General features: G+C 30.0%; 2 protein-coding genes across 9 annotated transcripts; one reads left to right on the top strand and one right to left on the bottom strand.

Annotated features, from left to right (window-relative positions):
* LOC111635151 (beta-galactosidase-like) lies at positions 1 to 12,308 on the bottom strand. Of its 5 annotated transcripts, none has more exons than XM_023380019.1 (3): positions 12,167 to 12,308; positions 8,449 to 9,935; positions 1 to 816 (listed from the first exon to the last, which is right to left on the bottom strand). In XM_023380019.1, exons 2-3 carry the CDS (start codon positions 9,901 to 9,903, stop codon positions 373 to 375), a joined length of 1,899 nt encoding a protein of 632 aa, XP_023235787.1. In that variant the 5' UTR covers positions 9,904 to 9,935; positions 12,167 to 12,308; the 3' UTR covers positions 1 to 372. The 5 variants fall into 5 exon arrangements, with proteins under 5 accessions (XP_023235787.1, XP_023235783.1, XP_023235786.1 ...); XM_023380015.1 differs by lacking the exon at positions 12,167 to 12,308 and adding an exon at positions 11,908 to 12,052; XM_023380018.1 differs by lacking the exon at positions 12,167 to 12,308 and adding an exon at positions 11,718 to 11,801.
* LOC111635150 (beta-galactosidase-like) lies at positions 11,808 to 27,416 on the top strand. Of its 4 annotated transcripts, XM_023380011.1 has the most exons (4): positions 11,983 to 12,063; positions 16,687 to 16,756; positions 18,116 to 19,609; positions 24,509 to 27,416. In XM_023380011.1, the coding sequence occupies exons 2-4, from the start codon at positions 16,727 to 16,729 to the stop codon at positions 24,950 to 24,952; spliced, it is 1,968 nt and encodes a 655-aa protein (XP_023235779.1). In that variant the 5' UTR covers positions 11,983 to 12,063; positions 16,687 to 16,726; the 3' UTR covers positions 24,953 to 27,416. The 4 variants fall into 4 exon arrangements, with proteins under 4 accessions (XP_023235781.1, XP_023235779.1, XP_023235780.1 ...); XM_023380013.1 differs by lacking the exon at positions 16,687 to 16,756 and having other exon boundaries at positions 11,808 to 12,063; XM_023380012.1 differs by lacking the exons at positions 11,983 to 12,063; positions 16,687 to 16,756 and adding an exon at positions 12,514 to 12,655.
* Positions 27,417 to 27,679: the final 263 nt, after the last annotated feature.

Raw genomic sequence — 27,679 nt, 5'->3', positions numbered from 1 at the left:
TTTTAAAAAAAAAGGGTTAAACATTAAGTTGAGTTGGAAGGCAGGAAACTGCATCCTGAAAGAAAAACTGCTAAGACCTGTTAAAAATGGAAACGTCAAACTAAAAAAATATTTGGTACTGTGCAATTCTAATTTATACAATTTTACATATCAAATAGATTATAATATAGTAAATTATATAATTATAGACCAATAGTACAAATATCTGTGTAAAGCTAATTTTTGCAACTAGGTTTTCACAAATTGAAAATAAAATTATAAGATATTTAAATCACACATTCTGTTTGAAAACATACATATAATTAAGTTGTTTTATTGTATGATTTTACTTTATTATAAGGGAAAATTCAGTTTACAGATGTTTGTTTTACTTTATTTAATTGGTGTTGGACCATCTAGAATGGGTTGGTTCACAAATTCAATAGTGCAAGATTCATTTATGTTACAAGATGTGGATTCTAGTTCTAATAAAACTAAATTGTTTTGTTGAGGATAAGGGTTAAATAATGTTGCTGGAGTATACAATGTAACCTGAGGTCCCATTACTGGCCAGTAACGTCCAAGATTGAATCCATTTAGAAAAGCCACTCCTTTCGTCCAATTACGAAGATTAAGGAATGAATCTAAAAGTGTACCATTTGGAAGGGTAAAATTCACACTAAAAAATCCTGGTACCTTGACTGAAGTTTCTTCTGGATTTCTTGGATGATATATTTTATCTAAATTATGAATCAATTTAGTATTATTTAAAGGAATTGATTGAATAAGCCACTGAGTTAAAACTTTTCCTCCTAATGTTACATTTGAAGTTAAGCCCTGAAATAAAAATTCAACTTGTAAAATTTGCTTTATGATTTTTTTTATATATACAGTATGTATTATTTTTAAGAAGAAATATTTAAAAGTATTAATATATTGATATAAAATTTATTAATAAACTTGAAAAGAATAATGTTACTTTTACCAAATTAAAGAAAAAATAATGTAGGAATTGAAATAAATTTGTTTTCAATTTTTTCAATATCTTAGCAAGATAATCATATATAGTGCTCCCCTCTGTAGGAACAGGTTAGGTTCCTGAGGTTTTGTCATAAGTCAAAATATTCATAAGTTAAACTAACCTAGAAATTACATTTGTACACAGAATAACCACTCGGTGTTTGATCCTTTAGTGTACTTAATAGAATACATTACACTTATTTACCGGCTTGCTATTGCTTAGTAGAAGATTTTTAAAATGTGTTTTTTTTTTTCCACCTAAATACATTTAGTTTTATGATGTCCACTTAAATGCTCTATTATCAAGAAAAGTAATCTCCACTCTTAGATTTACTATTATGTTTTGGATGCATTTTTGAAGCACTAATTGTAAAAGTTTATAAAAATTGCAAATAATAGCAAAAAAGCAATTATTCCAATGATATTGACTTTTATGACACATCGCCAATGGTGATGAAACATCACAATTCATGCAGTGGTGATATTCAGCAGGTTCGCACAGGTTTGGCCGAGCCCATTGTTAACATTTTCAAAGTTTTCTGAACCGTGTTAAACACACACAATGTTTCTCAGTGGTTTTGTTTCTTTTAAAAAACACATTAAAATGTACGTATTATACTCTGTAACACTACTAAACTAGAGTCTTATACCCCATTTGCATTGGTGTGATCTCCCTCGACCGTTTCAATCTCGACTGAAACGAGGTTCAATCGCGGTTGACTCGAGAGTTCTTGACACTAGATCCAGCATAAGAGAGATCCCACACGTGCGAGAAAATACAAGATGGCTGCGGAACCATGTGTCGTAATAAAATATGTACAAAATAAACCATTTTGAACACTTTTTTATTATTTATATATAAAAAAATATAGTTCTGGCATAAACAATGTTAAATTTTAACTGACTTAATTTTGCGAACGCATCTTTTTTATTTATATGGGTATCTTAAGGTCAGTTTTTGCGCTAATGTTGCTAATGCACCATTTGAGCGAAAAAAATTTGTTAAGGAAAAATTTTCTGTTAGCAAACCGTTTGTTAAATATTTCAAATATCACTACTGAATTCGTGCAAAAATGACAATATGCAATAGAAATAAATCCACATTAATTAATTAATTTATTGCTGATCAAAGACTGACTTCAAAGCAGCAATAGAACTTCAGTGAAATTTAAATTTTAGATGTACTGTCCAAATTGTTCATGACTACAGGAACTCCTGTATGTTGATATTTTTAAATGGAAGAATACATCAAATGGCTTATTTGGAATTTAAATGAAAAATAATAATAATTGTGATAATCTTGAACATTTCAATTTACTATTTTTTACTAACATTATGATGAACCCTTGTTTTGTTAATGCTAAGCAAAGCAGTTTTGTTGTAAACCATGCAAGTATCGTAATATTTTTAAAATATTACTTTTTCTCACTTTGTTGCAATAGCTCTGTATTAGAATATATGAATCTGTGAGATTTGTTTGATAAGTAGGGTAAAAAAGCAAGTTAAACAGTTTATATTGAAAAATAAAATCAATTTTTTTCTAAAAAATCTCCATTGAGGTCCAGCAAGTTTCCAATTTTTTCAGCCTGTTGGAAAAGTAAATTTTTTTGACAACAAATGCTAAAATTTAAATAAATATAGAAAGTTTCTTTAAATAACAGTCTTCTATAATTTTAATAAAATGAATTATTTTAAACACCAGTCACCAAGACGGCAAGCCAGTCCATTAGGTGCTGATCCCAAGCCTGGTAAATGGTTAAGGGTTAGTGTCAAGAAGGGCATCTGACCATAAAACTTATATGCCACCAAAACCAAGTGGAATAATGGATAAGAGAATATAAGAGTTTGGGAATACACTACAAGCAACATGCAACTAGCAAAGTCAGGTTGCCTGAAAACTGCAAGAAATGAGCTTATGCTACTGAACTAAGGACAGGTTTGGCTAAAGAAGTTAGTAAAACAAAAAGAGGAGGGTGTTAAACATTGTAACAATGACCTGAAAGAGCAGAGTTAGTGGACTTGATGTAACAAAGAAGGCTGAGAATCTTATACCTGGAGGAAACTAGGTGGAAAGGAGCTGGGGACAGCTATAAACTGTTCTCTGGAAGAGCAGATGAAAAAGGGAGGAATGGGATAGGTATTATAGTTGACAAGGAGTAAAATGGATGTGGGAAGATGTAAAAGAAAGAAGAGGAATGCATAATGGATAAAGTATAAGCAAGAGAAACAGAGGGGAAGATAGAATAGTGAAATATGCAATAGCGTTTGACCTGGCAATAGTCAACACTTACTTCAAAAAAGGAGAACCAGCTTATAACATACAAGAGTGGGGGTAGGATAAGGCAGATTGACTACTTTGTGTTCACAGGAAACGTCTTAAGAAAATGAGGAATTGTAAGGTGATTCCACCAGCGTCTGGTCCTTTAGGTGGCAATTTTCTTCGGCCATTTGCACGAATGACTCCTTCAATTGATTAAATAGAAAACAGGCTTAAGTCGTACCATATCTTGTCTTTTAACAGTTTCTTAGAATTCCCCTCGACTGCAGTTGGAGTGTCTCGATGTGGCCTATCCAAAGATAGCAACTATACAGTCTGGTAAGTCAATATTTTTACTATTTCTAATTAGAAGACCCAAATTTGAGATGGAAAGACAAGGTGGCAGAGGATTAATTGTCTTCTCCACCTCTATTGAAGATTGAAATGTTGACATCATATAAACATGAAAAAAAGCTAAGACAAAGAAAGAAAAGTAGCTTTTGTCAGGGTCTTCAAAATATGCATTGGCAGCAGCAGTGACATTTTTATTCAATAAAAATTTTGCTCATTGGAAAGGTTTGAGAACAGGAAGAAGTTGGATGAGGCCAAGCCTGGAAAATATGGGTGGGTGAAGAATTAAATCAAAGTGTTAAATTAAAGGTTGCAATGGCAAAATTGGAGACACAGTGCATTGTCTTAGTGAAAGCATTTTTTTGCTATAAAAGGGCTTCTTGTTTCAAAAATTGTTGAAACTAATATCTCAAATACTATAGTAGAGATAACAGAATTTTTTTTGTGTACCAATCTTGGTAATTTTTGTTTCAGTTATCATTTCAACTGATCTAATAATGTTGCATAATAGGGTCCTATTATTATTATTATTTTTTTCTTTCTCCAAGTCATCAACCAGGTTGATTCCTCAGAAATCCCAAAAAACAGTCTTTGCTTTCTTTGGTACACTTTTCCACTCACTGTCCTCTGCTTTGCATGGATTCACCACTATACACTTGAGTCAAAGTACTGCAGTTTATGGTTAAACATCACCAAACACAGAGTTAAAATGTCCTTTTGCATGCATTTTTGGTCAACATTCAACAATCATGGCACCCATTGTGCACACAGCTTCATCTGCAAATTTTCATGCAGGATATTGTGTGTGCACTCATACTTAACAGTCTTCCATAACAATACCATGGACATTGTCAATGATTTCTGTCATGGTTACCTCAATTGGACATCTAGAGCCAGAGCACATTTCATCTTCAGTGCACTTTCAACCACATTTAAACTTGTTTTTCCAAAAATAAACAGTTTTCAACACAGATGCAGAGTCCCCACAAACTTCATCCAACTCTGTTTTGATCTGAGCAGCCATCCACTTCTTTAAATAAAAATGTTTTATTACTACACAGAACTCATTTTTTTTTCTATTTTTGTGGAAACTGCTACAATGCTTACTTCAAATATCTGTAAAATTCTTATATGTATATGCTTCTCAATTTCTCAATATAAATATGTTTCAATTTCTCATTATAAACTAATACGAAAATTGCTTATAGATGTAAACCAGATATATTCAAATGCTTTGGAATGAAAAAGATCAAGCAGACATAAAAATGAGCACCGGGGTATATAAAATTCTGCTCAAAGATAACAGGTTTGATAGCGATCTTATATACATTGGATCTACAAAAAGGTCTCTCAAGCAAAGAACACAAAGCTAATATAGAAAAGGAGAGAAAAACCACCTTAGCTACGTATGCCAGTGGGAATGGGATTAAGCCAGAACTAAACAGGCTACCTTAGTATGACAAATATGCCACATAAACTAACATAAGAGTTTGGAGGCATTGGAGATATTTAAAGCAAACTGCCAGGGCTTATATATCAATTTCAAGGGCAAAAAACAAATCACAAAGGCATTGCAAGCTATGTTTGACTTGCTTTATAGCAAACAATGCAGGCACACCTGATTGGATAACAAAAAAAAAAATTTATAAAAAAAGAAATAGTTTGAAATTTGAATGCATCAGTCATATGCATTCCAAAGTTGACTCTTTCCAGTGCTGATAGTGTTCTATTTTAAAAAGTCCTTGAAGTAGACTGAAAAAGTTAATGTAATAGTTCTACAAACCTTATTTCACTTCGCATAAGGGCTGCGGAGTCGGTAAAAAAACACTCGACTCCGACTGATTCCAACTCTGGCAAAATTAAATAAGTCATTTTATGGGGAGCAGAGGCGCTCATAGGGGGTTATCCTACTCTGAAAGAAGCCTCGGGCATTTACCAAATACTTTTATAGTTAGTATTTTTAATATTTAACTTACATTAATATTTATTTGTATAAAAAAATTAATTTTTTTAACAAATATTTAATAAGAGGAAAAAGGGGAGCAATAAAATTCTATATCTACATATCTTTATTCTACAGCTTTTGCACTTCAATTTCACCTTTCCAGAAAAGTTAGTTCAACTGAAAAGCGTGCAATCTAGCTACTTCAGCAGCTCCTTGTTCAGAAAAGAAAAATATATACTCTGATCAATTAGTCTGGCTCATTCAGAAAAACAAAATACTTATTTAGAGTGGGGATAAGAAAGGAATGAACCAATAATATTCAAATTCAATTGGGGCAAAATAATTTAACTATTAAACACAAATACTACAAAGAAAACTATTGATACATATTTAATAAATTAAATTGTTGCATTTTGTATTTAAAATAAATGAATTATAACAAAATAATTTTATATTTATTAATTTTTAAAAATGTATTTGTAGTTTTTCTATTTAAATGAAAGAAAATTTAATTAAATTTGAAATGCTGGAGTCGGAGTCAACACATTTTTTCCGATTTCAACTCCACAGCCCTGCTTTACACGTGGTTTGAAGTTTTATTTAAAATTAATGCTTTGTTGTTAGAAATGCACAAAATTACCTATATCATTGACAATTCTATACCAAATACACACAATCTACAAAATAGCTATACTGAACTCTCTCAAGAAGTAATTTACATATTTTTTCTGTTTAAGTACCTGTGGAAAAAGAACTATTGGTATGGTATGGATTTTATTCAATCTACCATAGGAGTTATCCCACATTTGTTAAATAAAAGCCTGAAGACAATAGGCATTCACTAAAATTTATATAGCAATTTATATTCCAAAAAAAAAATTTGTCATATTGTCAGAAAATCTCTCTAAACTAACTGTTTAAGGTCTACTAATCTTATAGGGCTCACCTGTGAGATTGATACCGGACACAATCCGAGAATGATACACATTAAAAAAGTAATCATAATAATTTGAATACATGACATTCAAAGCTAAATAAATTTTATTTGTATTTTTTATAATAACCTTTTAGAAAATCAAAAGTGCAAATTTAGTAGCAATGTGACTTCTTAATTTTGTTTAGTAATCCTCTGAAGATGGATCAAAAATTAAAAGTATTTTTCCTTATTGGTTTAATGGACAATTAATACAACATAATTGACATTTTTTTCACTGTTTTTGTTCTGTGAGCACTAAGAGGGACCTTTTTCTCAAGTCCATAATGCATTCAGCCATTATTTTATGTTTTTCAATATGCATGATGCATTGGTGTAAAAAAATACTGTAAGGCTTTCAAAATAAGTATAAAAAAACTATTTATTTATAAGTTTAACTGATCATTATGCAGTGAACTTATTTTGTTGTTAAATTATTTGAATCGCACCACTGGTGTGGAGTAAGTGTGTGCATTTATTACCAACAGTTACAGTTTAACTTGTGTGTGTGTGTATATATGTAGGAAGCGTCATATTTTCCAACCTAACCTACTGCACAACTGAAAAACATGCCGAGACAAGTATATAAAAGATTAATATCTTAGTACTACTTGATGCAAATTTACTGGCTGTAGTACTAATATGTGATTTACAGTAGATTTCTGTACATGATACGGCAGAAAATTTTAAACGAGTATCGCGTAGTCATCAAGTTTCCTACAAAAGAAGGCCAAGCAACACCTAGATCATGTGTATGGAAAAGCTTCACCATCAGATACCACCATCAAAGAATGGACTGAATGTTTTCATTCAGGATAAAAATCTCTTGATGATGATATGTGATGGAAGAGCTGGCTCTTCCATCACATATCATCATCAAGAGATTTTTATGGTGATGAGATGTGATGGAAGAGCCAGCTTCCATCACATCTCATCACCATCTGGTTCTTTCAGATTGCTGATTTTCTCTCTACAAAGCAGGTGGTGTTGTTTTGAAATTGTTGTTACAGAGAATGAAACTATGATCCTTTATTATGATTCCTCTTCTAAAATGAAACCAATGAAGTGGTGAGACCATGAAGAGAGCCCCAAAAAGGGCTAAGTGTCATCATCAACTAAGAAGATCATGGCTGTCATTTTTTTGGGACTGTGAGGACATACTGATAGTGGATTTTAAAGAAATACTACTGTAAATGCAAGATTGTTATTCAATGTTATTACATCAATTGTTTGTAAAGTTATGTGAAAAAATACTATAAAAATTAACAAGAGGAGTGCACTCATTTCACAACAATGCACACATCCACATTGCAGCACTTGTTCAAAGCTGCCATTCAGGACTGTGGTTTTGAGGAGCTCAATCATCCATCTTACAGTCCAGATATGGCCCCATCAGACTATTTTTTGTTTCCAGATTTAAAAAAAAAAAACTTTTTGAAAAAGACATTTTGATAATGAGGAGGAGTCTGCAGCAAATAATAGTAATGCACCATTTTAAACAAAATTTTCAGAATATTTTTATAAAGGATTGAATTGCTTTTTAAACATTGTCATAAGGATAGTGAAATCAAGGGTGATAATACTGAAAAATAACCATTATTTATTTATTTTTTCCTTGCTTTTTCTTGTTACATTGGGTACTTATGGCACATCCTATGTATATGATGATTTTTTTTTGTTTTTAGGAACAATATTAGATAGGTTATTGTATTTTTTCACTTAACTGACTTATAGGTATAAAAATAATCTATGATAACATACTAATTATTAGTTAATTTAACATACATTGAAAACAAGTTGTTAATTTATATTATCAACAATACAAACTAAGATTTTGAAAGCATTTTCAAAAATCTTATATATTATTTTATTTTTAAATAAAATATATAAATTATATAATTCATTTAGTATTTTATAACTAACCTTGAAGTCCAAAGTTGCTGAATCTAATCTTCCTTGATTTTCAACAAGAATAGTAAGTATTTGATTTCTTGAGATTTTAAGTGGTAAATGAAATATATTCATTTCTCTACTCAAAATTGCTTGAAACTTGTTATCGACAAATATATAACCACGATCATTCAAACCTGTGGCATTTAATACAGAGGGACTTGTTGGAATGAATTCAATTACAGTTGAATAGCTAACAAAACCATAAGCCTGACTTATTTCTTCAAAAGTTTTAGGATATTTAGAAAAAACTGTTTTTGGAATTCCAAGATATATCATAGAATGTAACAAAGGGGCTAAATATTTCATATTTAAAGGACCTAAAGCAAGTTTTGGAGAAGGTTTTGGTGGTGGTTCAGGTGGAAGTGGAACATATTTTCCAATAATGTTTCTCACTGCATAATAAAGTTCAGTCGGATCTCCTGCTTCTGATAAACAAGAAGAATAATCATAACTAGTTACTAGAACATTGAAAGATGGATTGGCTCCATTGGTAAATGCAAAATTAGTTCCACCATGAAACATATAAAAGTTAACAGAAGCATTGTATGAAAGAATTTTGTCAAGAGTTTTGCATACATTATCAATGTCGACAATAAAATGTTTATGTCCCCATGTATCCATCCATCCTGCGTAATATTCGGTAACTGTTAAAGGACCATGTTGCTGGAAAATTCGAACCGTTTCAAATGCAGATGTAACATTATAATTTGGCCCAAAATCAGCTGAGGTAAGAACATTATCAATATTATCACACTTATAATAATTTGTATCAGGAACATCAGTTCTAAAGATTATAATTTTATTGCCTAAATAATGAATTAATAAATCTCTGAGATGATTTAAGTATTCATAATCACAGCCAAATTCACCATATTCATTTTCAATCTGAACCATAATTATTGGCCCACCATTTTCATATAAAAATGGTTTTATTAATGGTAACAGTACATCAAACCAATTATCCAGATAATAAAGAAAGTTTGGATCACTTGTGCGCAAAGCAATATTTGGTTTCTCTCTTAATAGCCAATAAGGTAAACCTCCAAATTCTCTTTCTGCGCATATATAAGGACCAGGTCTGAGAATTACTAAAAGACCAACTTCTTGGGCTGTTTGTAGAAATGTAAAAACATCGTTATTATCTGAAAATGTGTAAGTTCCTAATTCAGGTTCATGACTACTCCATTCTACATAAGTCTGCAATGAATTCAATCCTGCAGCTTTCATTTTTAACATACGGTCTTTCCAATATTCTTTTGGAACTCTAAAATAATGCATTGATCCCGATACGTAACGAAAAGGCCGTCCATCTTTTAAAAATTGATTATGTTCATAATCCACAGTAAAAGAAGGCTGATTGTTCAACTGTGTAATAGGATTGATGAATATTGTCAAATACAAAATTTGAAATAAAAGTTGAAACATTATGTAGCTTTAAACTATTACAGGAAAATATTCTAAAATAAAAAAAAGCAAATTATTAATAAACAAATAGAAAAAATTTATAAACATATTTAAAATAACAGAATATTAATACCATAGTATAAAATTAAAATACAATGTATCAGAAACATTATCAATACAGAAATCACTAAATAAAAAAATGCATAAAATTCTGAAAATGAAATTCTAACAGAATAAAACAAAACTGTATGTTAAGATTTCTAATAATAAATACTTTAATACAAAGAATACTGAATAATTACAGTTTAAGATTTACTTTTGTTTGAAAAACACATAAGTTTTAATTATGAACAATTATATTTCGGCTACTTGAATTAATCTTAGAATTAATCGTTACGGTATAATACAGTATTTAATATTTTAAACTTTAGTATTTAAATTGTTAATCTTTAACTTATAAATATGTATATGTAAATTCTTCATTTCTTGGAAAATTAATATAAAAATATTTAAAACTGAAAGTAAATACTGTATAATAAATGACATTTCTATTTGAATTTCTTATTGGTTTCACTCTTCAACATTTGTAACTTTTTAAAAATTATCCATTGTTATAACATGTAATATTGATTAGGTTTTGAAAAATTTAAATGAAAAATTCTAATTAAGTTGTTGTTATTAAAATGGTAAAATTTTTACTAGTCTAATTTATAACAACACGACTCAATGAAAACATTTCTAAATAAACAATACTACTGGATTTTAATCAGGCTATAATATGGCTAATTAATTATAAAGGTTATAAACTGATTATAATCCAGCATTATTACTATTAGTCGAGCTTCCTATTTTACAAATCAAATATGTTAATGCTCTGGAAAATCAAAGAAAACAACTGAAAAAGCATTTTCTGGTTTCAAATCACGATATAAATAACGAAAAGCAACTTTGGGTCATTTAAAAATTTAACTAAAACAAAAAAAATTGTTTTATCGGAGTTGCTCTAATAACAAGTTTTTCTCCAGCACTTTCACGCGACCAAGCCTATTGTCGGGAGACATTCAAACAAACGAGTGACTTTGCTATCAAGCCGATTCACTTATTGTTAAGCTGTTATTAGAGTAAACTACAATAAGCAGATTTTTTAATTGTTATATAGGCCTATATATATATAATACAAACTTTCAATATCGTGTAATTTTGTTATATTTGTCTTATAACTTCTATTTCTTCGACTAAAACAAATTTATCTTAATGTGCACTTCATTGAAGCTCATTTAAATAAAGCAGTTTATCATCATCATTTTTTGATTTTCTTTTTGAAACTGTGTCCTGTTTTATATTTGTGGCGTAGTAAACACTAGTATTGTGTTTTATTCCAAAGACACATGGCAAATTTTTCATCAAATTCCTTTATTAGTTGAGTCGACTCAACTAATAAAGGAATTTGATGAAAAATTTGCCATGTGTCTTTGGAATAAAACACAATACTAGTGTTTACTACGCCACAAATCATCATCGTTATTATTATTATTTTCTAAAATGCAAGATACAAATTTTCTTGAAATTTAAAATCTCACACCACCAAAATTAAAAAACTTATTGATTATTGAATCCCATTAAAATGATTTTTAACTCCCTGAACAAGTTAATTTCAATTTTTACTGGAAAAATCTTATGCTTTTTTCACAATTAAGTTATAATAAATTATAATGATTAAAATCAATACTTATTCATCAAAATCATTGAGAGAATTGCAAAATTCATTAAATTAATAAAACTGATATCAGAAGTAATTAAATTATTTATAACAGTTGCTATACACTGTAAAACACCTAAAGGAACCGCCCGTTAAGAGAGAGACAGGGAATCGGAAAGTGCATCATCTCATACGACGGAGAGGAGGAGGAAGGTCAAAAGTGGCACGTAATTAACACGTTATATCATAAAAACACGGGTTCTTTATGCCTATATTGTTGACATCTTGTATAAATTACACATAACAATATATAAAAAGTAACTTACAAGTATTTTTAAAAAAGTCCTTTAGATTATTTCCTTTTAATCTTTATCTAATCACGGGAAAGACGACAAAAAAAATATATATATATATCATTTTTATTGATATCTGTTCTAAATCATATGACAAACGATTAAAATTTTGAAACGTTTCATCAAAGGGTGAGTTAAATAAATACTTATTATGTAACTTTAATGATTATAGATTGTAAAATTTAAATTTGCATGAAATATCGTCTATTAGTAATTATAAAAAATGCATTACTAAAGGTATAACTTGTGTTTTAATCAAAATTTTCCGAAATATAGAGTCCTCGTTTAACGTTTTCGATAGGTTCTTGAAAATTGTTGTGTCAAACAAGGCGCTGACACGCAATTTTTAGTCGACATACTCCTATGGAACTGCGCCGACACGTCGTTCTGTCAGCCAATTATTTTATTTGTATCGATGTGCGTGTTTAAACGTGTCCGCGCTCACTTCCAAGACGGAAGTTGCAACTATACAGTCGGACAACTCGGTTAAGTTATTGTGTTCGCTATACTAGTATGTTGGGATGATGGTGAAAAGAAATAAATTTATAATAATATATATTTTTTATTAAATTATGCTTCAAGATAGTTTATAAGTTGCGAGGATGTCATCGTAATTCTTGATAGTTTATAAACTGTCCTTTTATCAAACGTTGAACAATAAGTGGATGCACCCGGCATTTCTTCCTCGTTTATTAATTTTTTTGGAATGTCTAGAGCAGCGGTATGCAACCTTTCTGACCTCGCGGAATAAATTTCATGAATTTTTTATACGTACAAGTTCAATTTTACTATATTAATATGAAACTCGCTTATTTAATTATAACAAATTAATGAGAGCCTAAAGTTCATTGCTAAGTTTATGGATTCTTAGCGCTTTTCCACGAAGGACGACAATCGCACTCACAATATTGTTTATTGTTCGTTATTTCTTGGTAAGAGTCGCTTCGTGTTTGATTTTAGATTCGAATAAAAAAAAACCAAGTAAGTAAAAAAAGTAACTAAGCATTTTGCATTTCTTTCGTAATACTTCGCGCAAGCTTCAATTAATTAATAAATGTCTAAATTTCTCCGCGGACAACCGGTTGCCGACCGCTGTGGTCGAGATCACGCACACAAGCGGTTTCTTCAAATTGAGACTGACTTTTTAGCTTTTGTAGGCAAAAATTTTCTAAAAAGTAACACAAAAGTAGCCAACTAAAAACTTCCTATTTAATTAGCCGAGGCTTCACGATGAAATCAAAAGATTTCATCGTGAAGCGTTATAAGTTGTTTGTGACGATAGTAAATATCGAAACAAACTTTTGTCTACTGAACTGAGAGGATCAGTATCGGCATTAGTTTTTCCCCCCCGTTCTGGGAGGATGCGAGGTGGATGGAACATTTAGGGAACGAGTACAATGGCGACTCGTAAGAATTAGTGGTGGTGGGGCTTTAACAATAAAAATAAAAGGAAAATTAATATGGATTGAAAAATTTATATCATTAATAAAATTAATATATATATATATAATTTCTTTATGATAAATTAATACAGATTTAAGAACGACGATAATAAAACAGGAACTTTCATTTTATATTGGAGGCGTCAGCCTTCATGGACGAGCAGCCATTGGGCAGGTGTTAGATGCACATTTTATCATCAAACAAATAAATTTTCAGTAAGATACGAAAGCAAAAAAGTTTAATGCGAACGTGTAATTATTTGGCGAACAATCAATTCGTATTTAATTAAAGAAATCCTCTAATAATGGTCAGTGTAGGCAGACTCGAATAATTTATTTCGGGGTGGGCACACAGATAGGCTAGCGCTGCAAATAATCCAATATACATATTTTCAACTTCTCACTTTGATTTTATTTTATTAGAAGCTTCTTAATGGTCTTAGGGGTTATGCACTTCGTTACGAAACAACATACAAATAGCATTGTTAAACATGTAGCCATTGCTTTATCCAGAAACGTTATGGGAAAAATTATTTGCAGGAAAAGTGCCTTAAATAAAAATTAATACACTTATGACTAACATAAAATAGAGCACCTACACATCTAACAAGATCAACCCTTCCTCTTATCGGCGTGGGATAATTCTAAATGCTATGGTACACAGCCAAAATAGGGAATACAAATTCTACCTCTTATTAATTAAGACAAAAATATGGCACAAAAGTTTACTAATGACGGCACCATTTGCACACGTATCATGCATGACATCTAATGCTAAAACCAAAAACTGACATCCCGTTTTTAGTAAATAAAATAAAATATTAATTACAAGCTTAGGACCATAATAAAACATCCCTATACTTTTAAAGACACTATACCAGATTCTTAAATTGTGCTGTATAATATAATAGGTTTTTATAATAGGTAAAAAAAGGTTTTTCGTGGATTGTTATTATTCAACACAGTGTTAAGTGGTTGGAAGTCGTTTATCTTATAATAGGAGAATTTTTAATTAGCCCAATCAAACTTATATGCTCGTATTTTCAGAATTTCATTATTTTCCCGACAAAAAGTAAACCATTTATTTTTTTTCTAAATATAAAAATTGAAAATTAAATGTACTTAAGATAAAAATGATCACTTACCCAATTCTTTCGAGTATCTCCTATTTATTTCACAATTAATTGCCTTCATCTTAAATTTCGTGACATTGAAGTGTGAACACATCCAATCCACTGTATTTACACCACCTTTATGCCATCACCACAAAAATAACATACTGTATCATTATAAAATAAATTTTACAATCGTGCCGGTTTATATTTTAGTTCTGGGTGTCAAATTATTTTCATGTAAAATATAAAATGTTTCAATTTAACTTTTTTAATAACAACACAATTTTAACAATAAGTTATTTTTGTGAAATCAAAAGTAAATTTGTTTTTTAAGCACAGTACATATATCAGAGAATGCTGCATGTTGATTTTATGCTATCTTGTGTTTACTGTATTTATGTACAAATAATGTTAGAATGAAAAAGCTCGTGTTTCTTTTGTAAATTGTTTATTTTTTGTTCCGGATCCTATTGATTCTTTTTCTATAGGATGCATGTACTATATTTTTTTACACAACGTTCTTTGAAAGTTAGTCACTGAGCAAAAAGAGTGATGGGTGTATACTGTATACTCAGGAAGTAATGAAAGTAATCTTACTGTTAAGTCAGATTACTTTCACTTCTTCCCAGAAATGCAGTAGGAAGCAGCTGAAAAGATGTAAACACTTGCTCCAAAATTCTGTATACTCTAATGGAATGTACAATATAAGCACAAATACAGTACTGCAAGAATAGTTATATTCTATCAAATTTTTCTACAATAATTTACAAATATGGAAATGAACTACATGTACTGTACAGTACAGTACTATTGTAAACAAACCTGAACAAGTTTACTTAAAGAAGTTTGTAATTTTCTTTTGAATTCAATTACTTATGACTTTCTTTACAATCATTTCCTTGATCTGGTAAAGGAAATGATTGTAAAGAATAATCATTAAAATTTTTTTTCTAAATATGCTTAAATGAAACAGTCTCTCTATGAAAAATAAATTTTGTCAATTTGTGAACAAATTTTTCATTTTTATCCCTCCATCTTTTTCTATTAATTTTCTTTTAATCATACTGCATATTTCAACATATACTGCTGTGTAGAGCAGTATATGTTGGTTAATTGTAAACTGTGTAGAGCAGTAAATTTCTTATGGACCCCCAGGGCCACCGCCCCTGGGGGTCCATAAGAAATTTGCCGGGGGCCACCAAATTATGCAAAATTTCCTTCAGAATATAATAAAAAGAAAATTGATGTATAACTGAATAACATATTGAAAAGTAAAATAAGAAAGATAAAGTTTTCACATTTATTTTTTTTTTTTATTTCTTCCTACATACAACTTTGTTAGTACAGAAGAAATAAATGCAAATATGCTACTTACACCGCTGTATTTACTTCTTTTATTCCAATAAATTCTAAGAAAATATTAATGCTTGGAATTTTAAAAATAATTAGGAAAAATAGTAAGCTTTGAAAATTTAAATGTTTTTGTAAAAGATATGCAAAATCTTTACAAGTTGTGGGTGTTTTAGAGTTTTAGCATCGACTTTGGATCGAATAATAGTTCTTACTTTATTAAAAATTAATGAGTTTTTACGTTTAATTGTTATTTAAATAGATAATGAAATAATAAAGTTATGTTTTACATTTATTATATAAAAAAAATAAAGCAATAATAAAAAATCAATTTATTATAGATAATTTAACAAAAATAAATTATTAATAAAAAAAATGGGAAGCACAAAAAAAAATTATGAAATATTTGGTGGGCCACAAGTATAAAAAGGTTAAGAACCAGTGGTGATCATCTTGTGCTCTGAGAAGTGATACACAGTACAGTTAGAGACCTTTATAAATCTTCCATAGACAGACTGCTGCTCTAAAAATGCCACCGACACTGTACTTATTTAAACAGACTGCTCTGTTGACTGGAATCTCATTACATATAAAACAGAGGTAAAAATCAGGAACATGGAAGTGTGCTCTCTTAAGCAAACTGCTCCCTTATCCAATGCTCTGTAAGTGGATTCAACTGTATATGATATGAATGTTTACATTATATAAATATAGAAAACAAAACATCATTAAAATTTATTTTATTTGAAAGTCAAAATAGAAAAAAGTATTGAAAAATTTCCAATATCATTTTTTTATTTTAATAATTATTTTTCTTAATTATTGTATTGACAAACACTTTTCAGTTATAGTTTCTGATGACAAGCCCTATCTGCAAAACTGTGAATGTATAATCCAAGAACTGAAAATTTTCCAGTTAAGTTGTATTAAAATGAATTTTTGGTTCTTGCATTTTAAAAACAAGTGTTCACTAATCAATATCTGTAAAATTCGAAACACAATGACTAATTTTCAGTTTATCCTTTTGTTCATTCCAAGCTTCTAATCTTCCGTTTTTGAGCAATCATATTCCATTGTTCTGTTACAGAATAATGAAGATTTGCATTCAAGACAATTTATTATATTCAACATAACCTGCTAGATATATTAAAATTAGTTTTGCATTAGCCTCTATTTCTTTATCATTCCATTCATCATTTTCAATACTTTTTAATTTCAATTGTCCAATATTTTTGACTTATAAGTATCATTTAATATCCTGAAATAAAATACAGTAATTGTCACCATTCATTTGGCAATACTATACAACAGGGATGGGTAGACCACAGTAATATTTTTTGCGGCCCATGTAAAATATGAATAAATATATCAACTTTCCAGCTTAAGGAAGTATGCAGCAAAAATTCAAATGCTATTTTCTACAACTTATGTACGTGAATAGTTTTTCCACAAAGAATTTAGCTGGTTTTTGTTTTAATTTTTACTAACAGGCATATCAAAACTAATTTAAAAATAGCAGTGACTAATATTTAACCAAATATTTCTGATATATTACATTTACATCAGTTCCAGATGCTAAATTAAATATACCTATGCTAATTTATAATTATATATGAATAAATAACTGTGATTTACTGAATTTTTTTTTCTCTTTTCTCTTATATGCAGCTCGCATCAGTTCAAAAGTTTTAAATGCAGCCCTAACATAGAAAAAGGTTGCCCATCCCAGCTATACAGAATGACCTTTCATTGTCTGGATTTGGCCCAATAAAATATAGTTATTTCAAAATTTAGAACAAAAGTGTTACTCAATAAATTTATTAGTGGTATTTCTACAAGCAAACATAAGATAGTTCCTGTTGACAGCATTCCTGAAAAATTTTGAACTTTCTTTGATTCCTTTAAATGTTTCAGACAATTTATTCCATTAATTTAACCCCTGAATCAATGTTCCAGTTCTATCTTTGCATACACATCTGTTTACACCTCTTAGTACAGCATAAAATGGATACAGCTATTTATTTTGGCTAAAATTTTAAATATGTATTCCTAATTCTTAATTAATTATTATTGAAAATTATATTTCAATTTATTTTTAATATTTTTAAAAATTTAGTTAGATAAAGTATAAAATAAAAGTATTCTAAATTCTAGTTCTAAATTCGCACGTCAGTTTTTTTTCTAATTTTTAATATTTAAATAAATTATTAAAACTACTTCAATATTATTATTTTAGACCATTTAAATGTTTTAATAAATATTTGTATATTTCAGATTATATTAAAGAATAAATTTATAACTGCAAAGAAACTTAGAAAACTCTACAGTATGAAGTTATTATTTTTTCTTATCTCGAGTTGTATTTTTCCTAGTATATATTCAATCCGAAGTTTCAGTGTTGATTTTGAAAATAACTGTTTCTTGAAAGATGGCCAACCCTTTCGTTACATATCTGGTTCATTACACTATTTTAGAGTGCCAAAAGTCTATTGGAGAGATCGCATGATCAAAATGAAGGCTGCGGGTTTAAATGCATTGCAGACTTATGTAGAATGGAGTAGTCATGAACCAGAAATAGGAACATACAATTTTCGTGATAATAATGACATTTTTACATTTTTGGATACAGCTCAAGAAGTTGGACTTCTGGTAATATTTAGACCAGGTCCATACATATGTGCCGAAAGAGATTTGGGAGGTTTTCCCTATTGGCTGTTACGTGAAAAGCCCAACATAGTGTTGCGATCTAGCGATAATACTTATCTTAAATACGTTGATAAATGGCTTGGTGTACTACTTCCATTAATTAAACCATATTTATATGAAAATGGTGGTCCAATCATTACAGTGCAAGTAGAAAATGAATATGGTCAACATGGATGCGATTTTGAATATATGTCACATTTACGTGATGTTATAAGACATTATCTAGGCAATAACATTGTTTTATTTAAAACAGATATTCCTAAGGATGTTTTCTATAAATGTGACAACATTGATGGTGTTTTGACAACAGCTGATTTTGGATCTGGATCCAATGTTTCTGAAGCTTTTCAAAACATAAGACATTTTGAAAGATCAGGACCTCTTGTTGTTACCGAGTATTATCCAGGATGGATGGATCATTGGGGAGACGCACATGCTAATGTCAACATAGATGCCATATGTAAAACTTTGGACCAAATTCTTAAAAACAATGCATCTGTTAACTTTTACATGTTTCACGGAGGAACTAATTTTGGATTTACAAATGGTGCAAATATGCAATATTCACCACAAGTGACAAGTTATGATTATTCAGCTCCTATCTCAGAAGCAGGTGATTTGACAGCAAAATACTTCAAAATCAGAAATGTTATCAAATCTTATATACCATCTCCATTACCAGATCCTCCTCCGCCTTCTAAAAAGTTAGCACTTAATCCATTAATAATGAAATATGTAGCACCTCTATTAAATTCAATTATATATCTTGGTACAAGCAGTTCAATATATTCCAAATATCCTAAAACTTTTGAAGAAATAAGTCAAAAATCAGGATTTGTTAGTTACTCTACTCTAATCAAGATTATTCCAACAGACCCCATACTACTAAATGTTCCAGGTCTGCATGATCGAGGTTATATTTTTATTGATAATAAATTTTGTGGAATTATAAGCAGACAAATGAATATATTTTCCTTACCGCTTAAAATTATGAGAGGCCAAATCCTTACCATTCTTGTAGAAAATCAAGGAAGAATTAATTCTGGTGATTCAGATTTTAAGGTATGCTTCTTAAATTTAATATTAAATTTTTCTTTATATTTAATTCATGTCATTGCATGCATCATCAACTTTAATTGCTAATAACTCAAAATAGAGAGTATTGGTATAAACAAGGGCATTTCTGGAATCAGTATTTAATTCTCTATTAAATAGACTGATTTGGTTTCAAGTTTTGAGTCATAGTACAACTCCTTAGCTTTTTTTTCCCTTCAGAAAGCTAAGAATTCTTCAGCTTTTTTCTCAGTTTAATTTTGTATAAAATCTCTAATATGTCAAAATATACCCAATTATACCAAACATGCAAAATATAATCAAACTTTTAAAATTAAGTACTGTAAATGCTCACTTAAATTTAGGAAATGGCTCCCTAGCTTCATGGAATACAAAAATACTGTTGACTTTTAGCTGTGAGTTTAATACAATAAAAACAAGTTAGAATCTACAGAAATGGAACAAACTAACAAATCAAATACAAAATTAATTGTATTGAATTTGATTAGTTAGTTAGTTCCATTTCTGTAGATTCTAACTGAGGAAGACATACGAATAGGTTGAATCCACTGTTGGAAGTCAATACACCCATACCTCGCTTTATGGCCTAGATACGTTCTACAAAACTTGGCTGCAAAGCGAAAAGCCGTATAAGGAATCAATTATTCTGATACAAATTCATACAAATTCAATGGGATCAGTTCCAAATTTGTTAAATATGTAACATGGTTTATCATTCAAAATGCATTTTATCTTTTTATTTCATTTAAATCAAAAATATATACATAAGAAGTACATGCATTTTTACATAAAATAATAACAGACTCCAAAAAGCAACAATAATCTATAAACAAAAATGAAACAACTTCATGTTACATAAAATATGTGTATGTTTACATACATCATTTTTTTTAAATGGCTTTAATCTGAAGACGATGAAGAAATGGTAACCTGCAGATCACTGTCGTCATTTTTCGCTGGTAAGGATGGGCCTGGCTTAAAAAAATTGTCCACCGTTGTTTGTCTTGCCTTCTTGTATATTTCGTTCTTCAGTGATTTATAACAGCTAATGGTTGAATTAATTCCTCGAGAAACCTTAGCGCTACGTTCAACGTCAGGATCGTTTTCAAGGAGGATGTTTATTCCTTGTTCGAAACTGGAAAAAGCTTTTGACAAATTTTTTGATGTTAGCTGTTTGGATACAACAGGCTCTGTCTTTTCATCAAATTCCGGTTCTGCTTGCAACTGAATGAGTTTCTCATATGAAAGGGGTTCCCTATCAGCTTCAAGTAGATCAAGCACATCACGTTCGTTCAAACCTTCAAAGCCGAGATCTTGTGCTAGATCCAAAATGTTTTGCCTGATTTCAGGAAGGAAATTAACTTCTGCATCAGTACTTTTTACACATTCTGGCCATATTTTTTTCCAAAGATGGTTCATTTCCCTTAGAAGTTGTCGGAAAGTTTGGCGTAGGTAATATGCCTTAAAAGTGGCTATTGCACCTTGATCCATTGGTTAGATCAGAGCTGTTGTATTTTTCGGAAGGCACTCAATCATGGCATCTTCAGATAGTTCGGATAAATTAGTAGGATGCCCTGGTGCATTATCCAAAATTAGCAAAGCCTTGTTGCTTAAGTTATTGTCTCGCAAATATTTTTTCACTTCTGTACAAAAGTGATTTTTGAACCAATCCTCAAAAGTAGCTTTAGTCATCCAAGTTTTCTTGTTGGATCTCCATATGACGGGTAATTGATTTTTATTTAGTTTTTTAAGAGGCCTTAGATTTTCGGACAGATATATTAAAAGTGGTTTTAGCTTAAAATCACCCATGGCATTTGCACCAAGTAGCAAAGTTAATCGTTCTTTAGACACCTTATAACCAGGCGTAGATTTTTCGGTTTTTGAAATGTACGTGAGATCAGGCGTTCGCTTCTAATAAATCTTTGTTTCGTCTATGTTAAACACTTGTTCAAGTTTATAACCACCTCTTTCAATAATTTCCTTTAAAATGTTGGGATATTCCTTAGATGCGGCCTCATTGGCGCTAGCTGCTTCACCTTTCATTTTCAAATTATGCAAATTAAATCCATTTTTAAATTTTTCAAACAATCCTCGGCTTGCTTGGAATGTGACATCTTCAGCAGATTCATCAGTATCTCCATTCTTCAAATTTTCGAAAATACTTAAAGCCTTTTCCTGGATAGTCATTTGATTCATTGGCATTCTCCGTTTGTTATTGTGCTCAATCCATATAATCAATAGTTTATTTTATTTTTTCCATAATCTAGTTTCTTTGGCGTGTTAATCTCGAGACATTTAAAGGTGCAGCAGATTGCAAATATGTTTTAATATCTTCTTTTTTATCGCGAATAGTTTGAATGGTAGATTTCGCAAGTCCCATTGCCTTGCAAATTTCAACAATTTTCTCTCCAGCTTCTATACGACGTAATACCTCTAGTTTAGTTCCTAGCGTGACTGATTTTCGGCATATCTTTTTCAGTCTCCGAAGTCGATGATCGTTTCGGTGGCATTTTGTCTAAAAAATAATGAAATTATAAAATAAGTTTAATAAAAAAATACATATTAAAATGTTTAATTTGTACACACATACATATGTACTTACGTACCAAAAATGTCCCTAATTGTTTCCAATTTTTCCAGTTAATGTGTAACAATCAGTAATAAATATGTACATAAAACACTCACAGACAAGTTTAAACCAGCCGCTTTATGAGCACACACTGAATAACGCTCGTAAACAAGAGGAAATAGAAAAGAGTGTACATCGAGATTGCGCTTGCACAAGATTGGCAACATGTAGATATATCAACATCAAAAAAAGTTTTTTTGCCGTTATAGCGAAACATTTTAGGCCGTAAATCGAAAACGTGCCTTAATTGAAGAGGGCCGTTATAGCGAAATGCCGTATAAAGAGCGGCCGTATAGCGAGGTATGGGTGTAATATGTTTTTTTGTATCTCATGGAATACATTTTTATTCCTTCCAACTTCATAGAGATTTGTAAAAAGACATGCAAAATCCAATGCTTAATTATAATTATCAAACACTAGTATAGTGTAAAACTTGATTGCATTCTGTTTTTTGTCATATTGTAGTATTCTTTTAAAAATTTTTCTTGCACCTGAAAAAAAGATTACAAGAGCAATAAGTTACATAAACATTTAATTTAAATATTTATGTTATTTTTATACAGTTGATTAAATTTTAATTAAGCTTAAATATGCAAATAAGGAGTCAAACTTACTTCATTGACTTTGAAAATAAATAATAATATTGATCATTTCTTCACAACATTCTAGTGGGGCACTACACCATTGCACTGTTTAATGCCTGGTATACAGATCCATATTAAATTCATATATTTATATATAATCCAAAATAACTTATGTGTATTATGCCTAGAGGCAAATGACTTACAATGAACTGATTTTATCTGATAATTGCCTTTGCTTTTCACAACAGCCATCTCCTATCCCATATTTTTAGACAGGAAAGAAACTGTTTTCTTTTCCTGTTCTGCTCTTATTGGTTATGGATGATATTGATAGTCTTTCTAACGTTGTAAAAGGTGAAAAGAATGGTAGACTATAGCATTTTAATTCCCCACCCTATGGGCACTAAGAATGCCTTTTTTTATTGTTGGTTTGGCCAGGCCTGTAATGGGGTGGTTAAGTATGAGAGCAGAGCCCAACATATCTAGGATAAACCTCCTCTTAAAAACCTGCCCAGATTTTTCAGAGGTTCTCTATCCTGGTTTTTCAACATGTCCAGAGTGAACCACGGTCAAGTCATCAGAACAGTAGACTGGCATCTTAATTGCCTCAGCCATCCAGACAGCACACAGATTATCATAATTTTCATACAAGGCCTTCATTTGTGAGCAACTTTCTCAACATACATTCTGTTGAACAAAATCCAAAGTACAGAATTTAATAATGCATTTCTTCAGTAACTTTTCTACTGATGGATTCAGTAACTTTTCTATCTGTCCATGTTTTTGATTAGATTCTCAAGGAAAATCCCAGCAATTTCAAGAAACTTTCCAAATGCCTTGGCCAATCTACTCATTAACTATACTACCAAAGCTGGAATGATTTAGATGCTGCTCTGTATTGAACAATTCTCATTTCTAAGTGATGCCCAATGCATGTGTGCATGTGCAATTATGGATAACAATATGTTTATTATAAAAATTTTTAATGAAGTTATATATATTTTATATATATAGAGGTAATATACACCTCACATATATATATGTATATGCAATATACACGTGTAAAAATAAGCATGCATATATATATGCATGCTTATTTTTGAACATGAGGTGTACTTACACCTCATGTTCAAAAATAAGCATAATTATCCAATCTATAGATAGAAAAAATAAAAATAAAATAAATTAACTCTGACAATAAAAGGACATGTTTAAGTCATACATTCATTAATTTAATTAATTAATTCATACAATGTTGGTTTCCTACTGTTTTTTTGCAGTACTATCTAATTACAGATTCTCTTTCCTAATTCAATTATATGCTAACAATTTCAACTAGTGTTTTAAACATAGCAATTAAAGTGCAATCATTAACAGTCTTATTAGCTTTACACTGAAGCTCAAGTGCAAAATTGACCATTATCTTCGGATAAATATGCACTTTTAACCTAACTAAAGAAAAAAAACTTTTATGTTTTAGTTAGAGTTTTAAAGTGTATTTTATCAGACTAGCATTTCCTAAAATACATGATGATTACAATATCTGATTACAATAAGCAGTTTTATATTATGCTTCCATACTGCAAACTGTACAAATGATTTTGTAAGTACTTTTATATCTTAATATTTTCTTATTTAAGAAAGAATACTTAAATAAATGCATTATCTTTACAGGGCTTGACATCAAATGTTACTTTAGGGAATGAAATGTTAATTAACTGGGTAATTCAAAAAATTCCTCTGAATAATACTAAACTGATTCATAGTCTAGATAAAATGTATCATCCAAAAAACCCAGAAGAATATGTAGCTGAAATGCCTGGATTTTTCAGTGTAAATTTTACTCTTCCAACTGCTGCAGAACCTTTAGATTCATTCCTTAATCTTCGTAACTGGACAAAAGGAGTGGCTTTCCTCAATGGCTTCAACCTTGGACGTTACTGGCCGGCAATGGGTCCACAGGTTACTCTTTATACACCAGGGATTTTATTTCATCCTTTTCCTCAACAGAATAATTTGGTTTTGTTAGAATTAGAATCTGCACCTTGTAATGCTATTTCATCATGTACTGTTGAATTTATAAATTATTCAATTCTGGATGGTCCAATTCCACAATAATAATAATAATTTTATATCATTAAGCACTTAAAATTACAAAAATAATATTTAAAATTTAATTTTTAACTTGTCAATCTAATTGTTTATTACCTATAAGTGAAAATTTTTGAATTTCATTTTTAATAAAATTTAAAGTTTATGCATTAATATGAAAAAAGTCTAATACATAAAAATTTGAGTCTCTTTTCTTTCAATCAAATGATATTTAGATAAATATTAATTTTGTCTGTAAAAAAATTTAAGTTAATATCACTGGAAAGTCAATTTTATGTTTTATCATTCAAAAATTACTTTAATTATCAATATTGATATAATTTTAAAATATATGCTATTCAAATTTGCATTCTTAGTAAGGATAATATTCTTTCAATTGATTTAATTAGCAAAAATAATCTGAAACTTTCTACTTTTGGTGATGAAAAACAAATTTTTTGTATTCTCTTCATTTAATTATATATTTTAGTCACATTTCAATTTATTTTAAACAATTAGAATTACTTACAGATCAATGTAAAGAGATATAATGATACAATAAAATACATTGTGAACAATATTAATGTATGTGTATGTTATAATGAAACACTACAGAAAAAAAACCCCACTACTAGTATTTTATTTTGGTAATTTAAATATGAAAATTTTAAACTATTATGTAGAAACCAAGGAATGTCATACAAGGTCTGATCAAAAAGTATCCAACTTCCTAGTAAACTAAAGGGTGTGTTTGGACAGGCTATATCATCTATCTTTGCATGCACTTATGAATTTTTTCCCAGCTCTAAGTTGAAGCAGTATGTATAGAGTGGCCTGTGTGCATTATGTGCCAACAATCTGCCGGATTACTGTATATTGGGTTATTATTAATTGTTTTCATTTATTTATAATTATTGATTTTTAATTTAGAAAGTTCTAGAAGAGAAGGATCAACAGGATTACAGCCTATAACTCTTGCTTACTGCATAGATGCGTTGCCAGTTACTCTAACTGGATCTCTATCCAATCTTCACCTCCATAACAATTAATAATTTATGTACGAGATAGGTCTGGAAGCAAAGATCAAATGGAGGTCGAGGAAGAGTAACTAGCAACACATCTACAGTGGTAAGTGGGCATCATATCTGCATAGTAAGTTTGAAGATTCGAGTCTCACTCCAGGCTGATTCTTTTCTTCCAGAATTTTCTAAATTAAGCATTTGATTAATTTATTTATAATTATTAAATTTGAGATGATGCTTAATACCTATCTCTAGGCAAAATTACTCAGGCATAATATAGCAAATTATTGACCATATTATATCCCGATATAATCCAGCAGATCATTTGGTGTTAATTGGGATTTCCATTTATTTGGGACAATATTATGCAGCAAGAAGTACTGTATGTGTTAATGGGCCAATGTTAAAAACTAAATCAGAAGAGTTAGCTCAAAGATAAGCCTGAATTACTGCAGAAATTTCATCTTGATCAAATCTACAATGTAGATGAAACAGAGCTATTTTACCATACCAGCCCAAATGGTACTTCATATTTATAACTCAGAACCATTAAGTTAAAAAAAAAAGCAATGAATCACATTGTATTGCACTTCTGTATTATGTCAGAAAGTGATAAATAGAAAATATTAGTCATTTGAATGCATGCTAAGCCTTAGTGCTTTAAAGGTCTTTAAAAATGGACTGTTTACCAGTTGAGTAATATGATAACAATGCATGGATAACATCCAATTTCTGAAATAGCTTAGGAATGCAGAACTGCAGAAAGTCAGTAACAGTTCTGCTATTCTTAGACAACTCCACTGCTCATCCTCATGTAGTGTGTTTGAAAAACATTCACTTAGAGTTTCTTCCAGCTATTACCATATCCTTCATATAACCATTCGATAGGAAAGTTGTAAAAAATTTGAAAACGTATTGTGGAAGGCTGGTACAATAATCTTTGAAGCAATTAAAGAAAATATCTTGATATCTTCTACAAAATAGTTCCAAGGTTACTATTTTACAAACAAATATGCCAATGGTAGTTGAACAAAAGCAAGCTGTAGTACAATTTGAAACTGCTTTTTTCATTGTGGTTTTAAGACTTCAGAACAGGAAATGGCAGATATAGCCAATAATGACAGTGAAATCTTTTATGAACTACACAAAACAAAGAAATCACAAAGAATTTTTATAAATTGATAATGACCTTCCATATTACAATGAAAGTGAGGATTATGCAGATGCAATTATTGAACAAGTTGTTTTGAAAAAATACCTAAAAACTAAAGAAGATAAGAAAAGTGATGGAGACGATACTCTTAATCAAGACTTGTTGACTAGGAAGCCAGAAAATTTATTTCTGAACTAAAACAATATTTTATGCAAGATGGAAACGAAGTCCTATTTCTGTGTTGGATCCCTACATTGATTTTGTCCATTTGCAAAGCATAAAGAAAATGTGTCAAGATATGCCTGATAAATTTCTGAAAAAATAATTTTTTTTTGTTTAATGATTATATTTTAATATGTTATTCTTGAACTTTAATATTCAGTGTGAATGCATGTGTAAATAAATTCATTATATTTAGTTTTTGTCTTTATTGATCATTTGTATCTTAGATTTTCTTTCTTTCCTTAAAATTTGATTTACTGGGACAAATTAGTCAGGTTCTGATGTTCCCAATTAATCCACTGAAACGGGTTAATGAATGTTTATATTTGTGCATTATGTGCTTATCCATTGTTGTTT

The sequence above is a fragment of the Centruroides sculpturatus genome, unplaced genomic scaffold (genome assembly GCF_000671375.1).
Source record: "Centruroides sculpturatus isolate CEXI.00-Female unplaced genomic scaffold, Cexi_2.0 scaffold986, whole genome shotgun sequence".
NCBI lineage: Eukaryota > Metazoa > Arthropoda > Arachnida > Scorpiones > Buthidae > Centruroides > Centruroides sculpturatus.
The sequence above is the reverse complement of the archived record's forward strand: the minus strand, read 5'-3'. Positions and strand labels throughout refer to the sequence as shown.

Coding starts and splice junctions, on each gene's coding strand:
- LOC111635151 (XM_023380019.1), bottom strand. CDS start 9,903: ATGTTTCAACTTTTATTTCAAATTTTGTATTTGACAATATTCATCAAT. Junction 817..8,448: donor CAGCAACTTTGGACTTCAAG/GTTAGTTATAAA, acceptor TTTTTATTTCAG/GGCTTAACTTCAAATGTAAC.
- LOC111635150 (XM_023380011.1), top strand. CDS start 16,727: ATGTATAATCCAAGAACTGAAAATTTTCCA. Junction 16,757..18,115: donor CAAGAACTGAAAATTTTCCA/GTTAAGTTGTAT, acceptor TGTATATTTCAG/ATTATATTAAAGAATAAATT. Junction 19,610..24,508: donor CTGGTGATTCAGATTTTAAG/GTATGCTTCTTA, acceptor TTATCTTTACAG/GGCTTGACATCAAATGTTAC.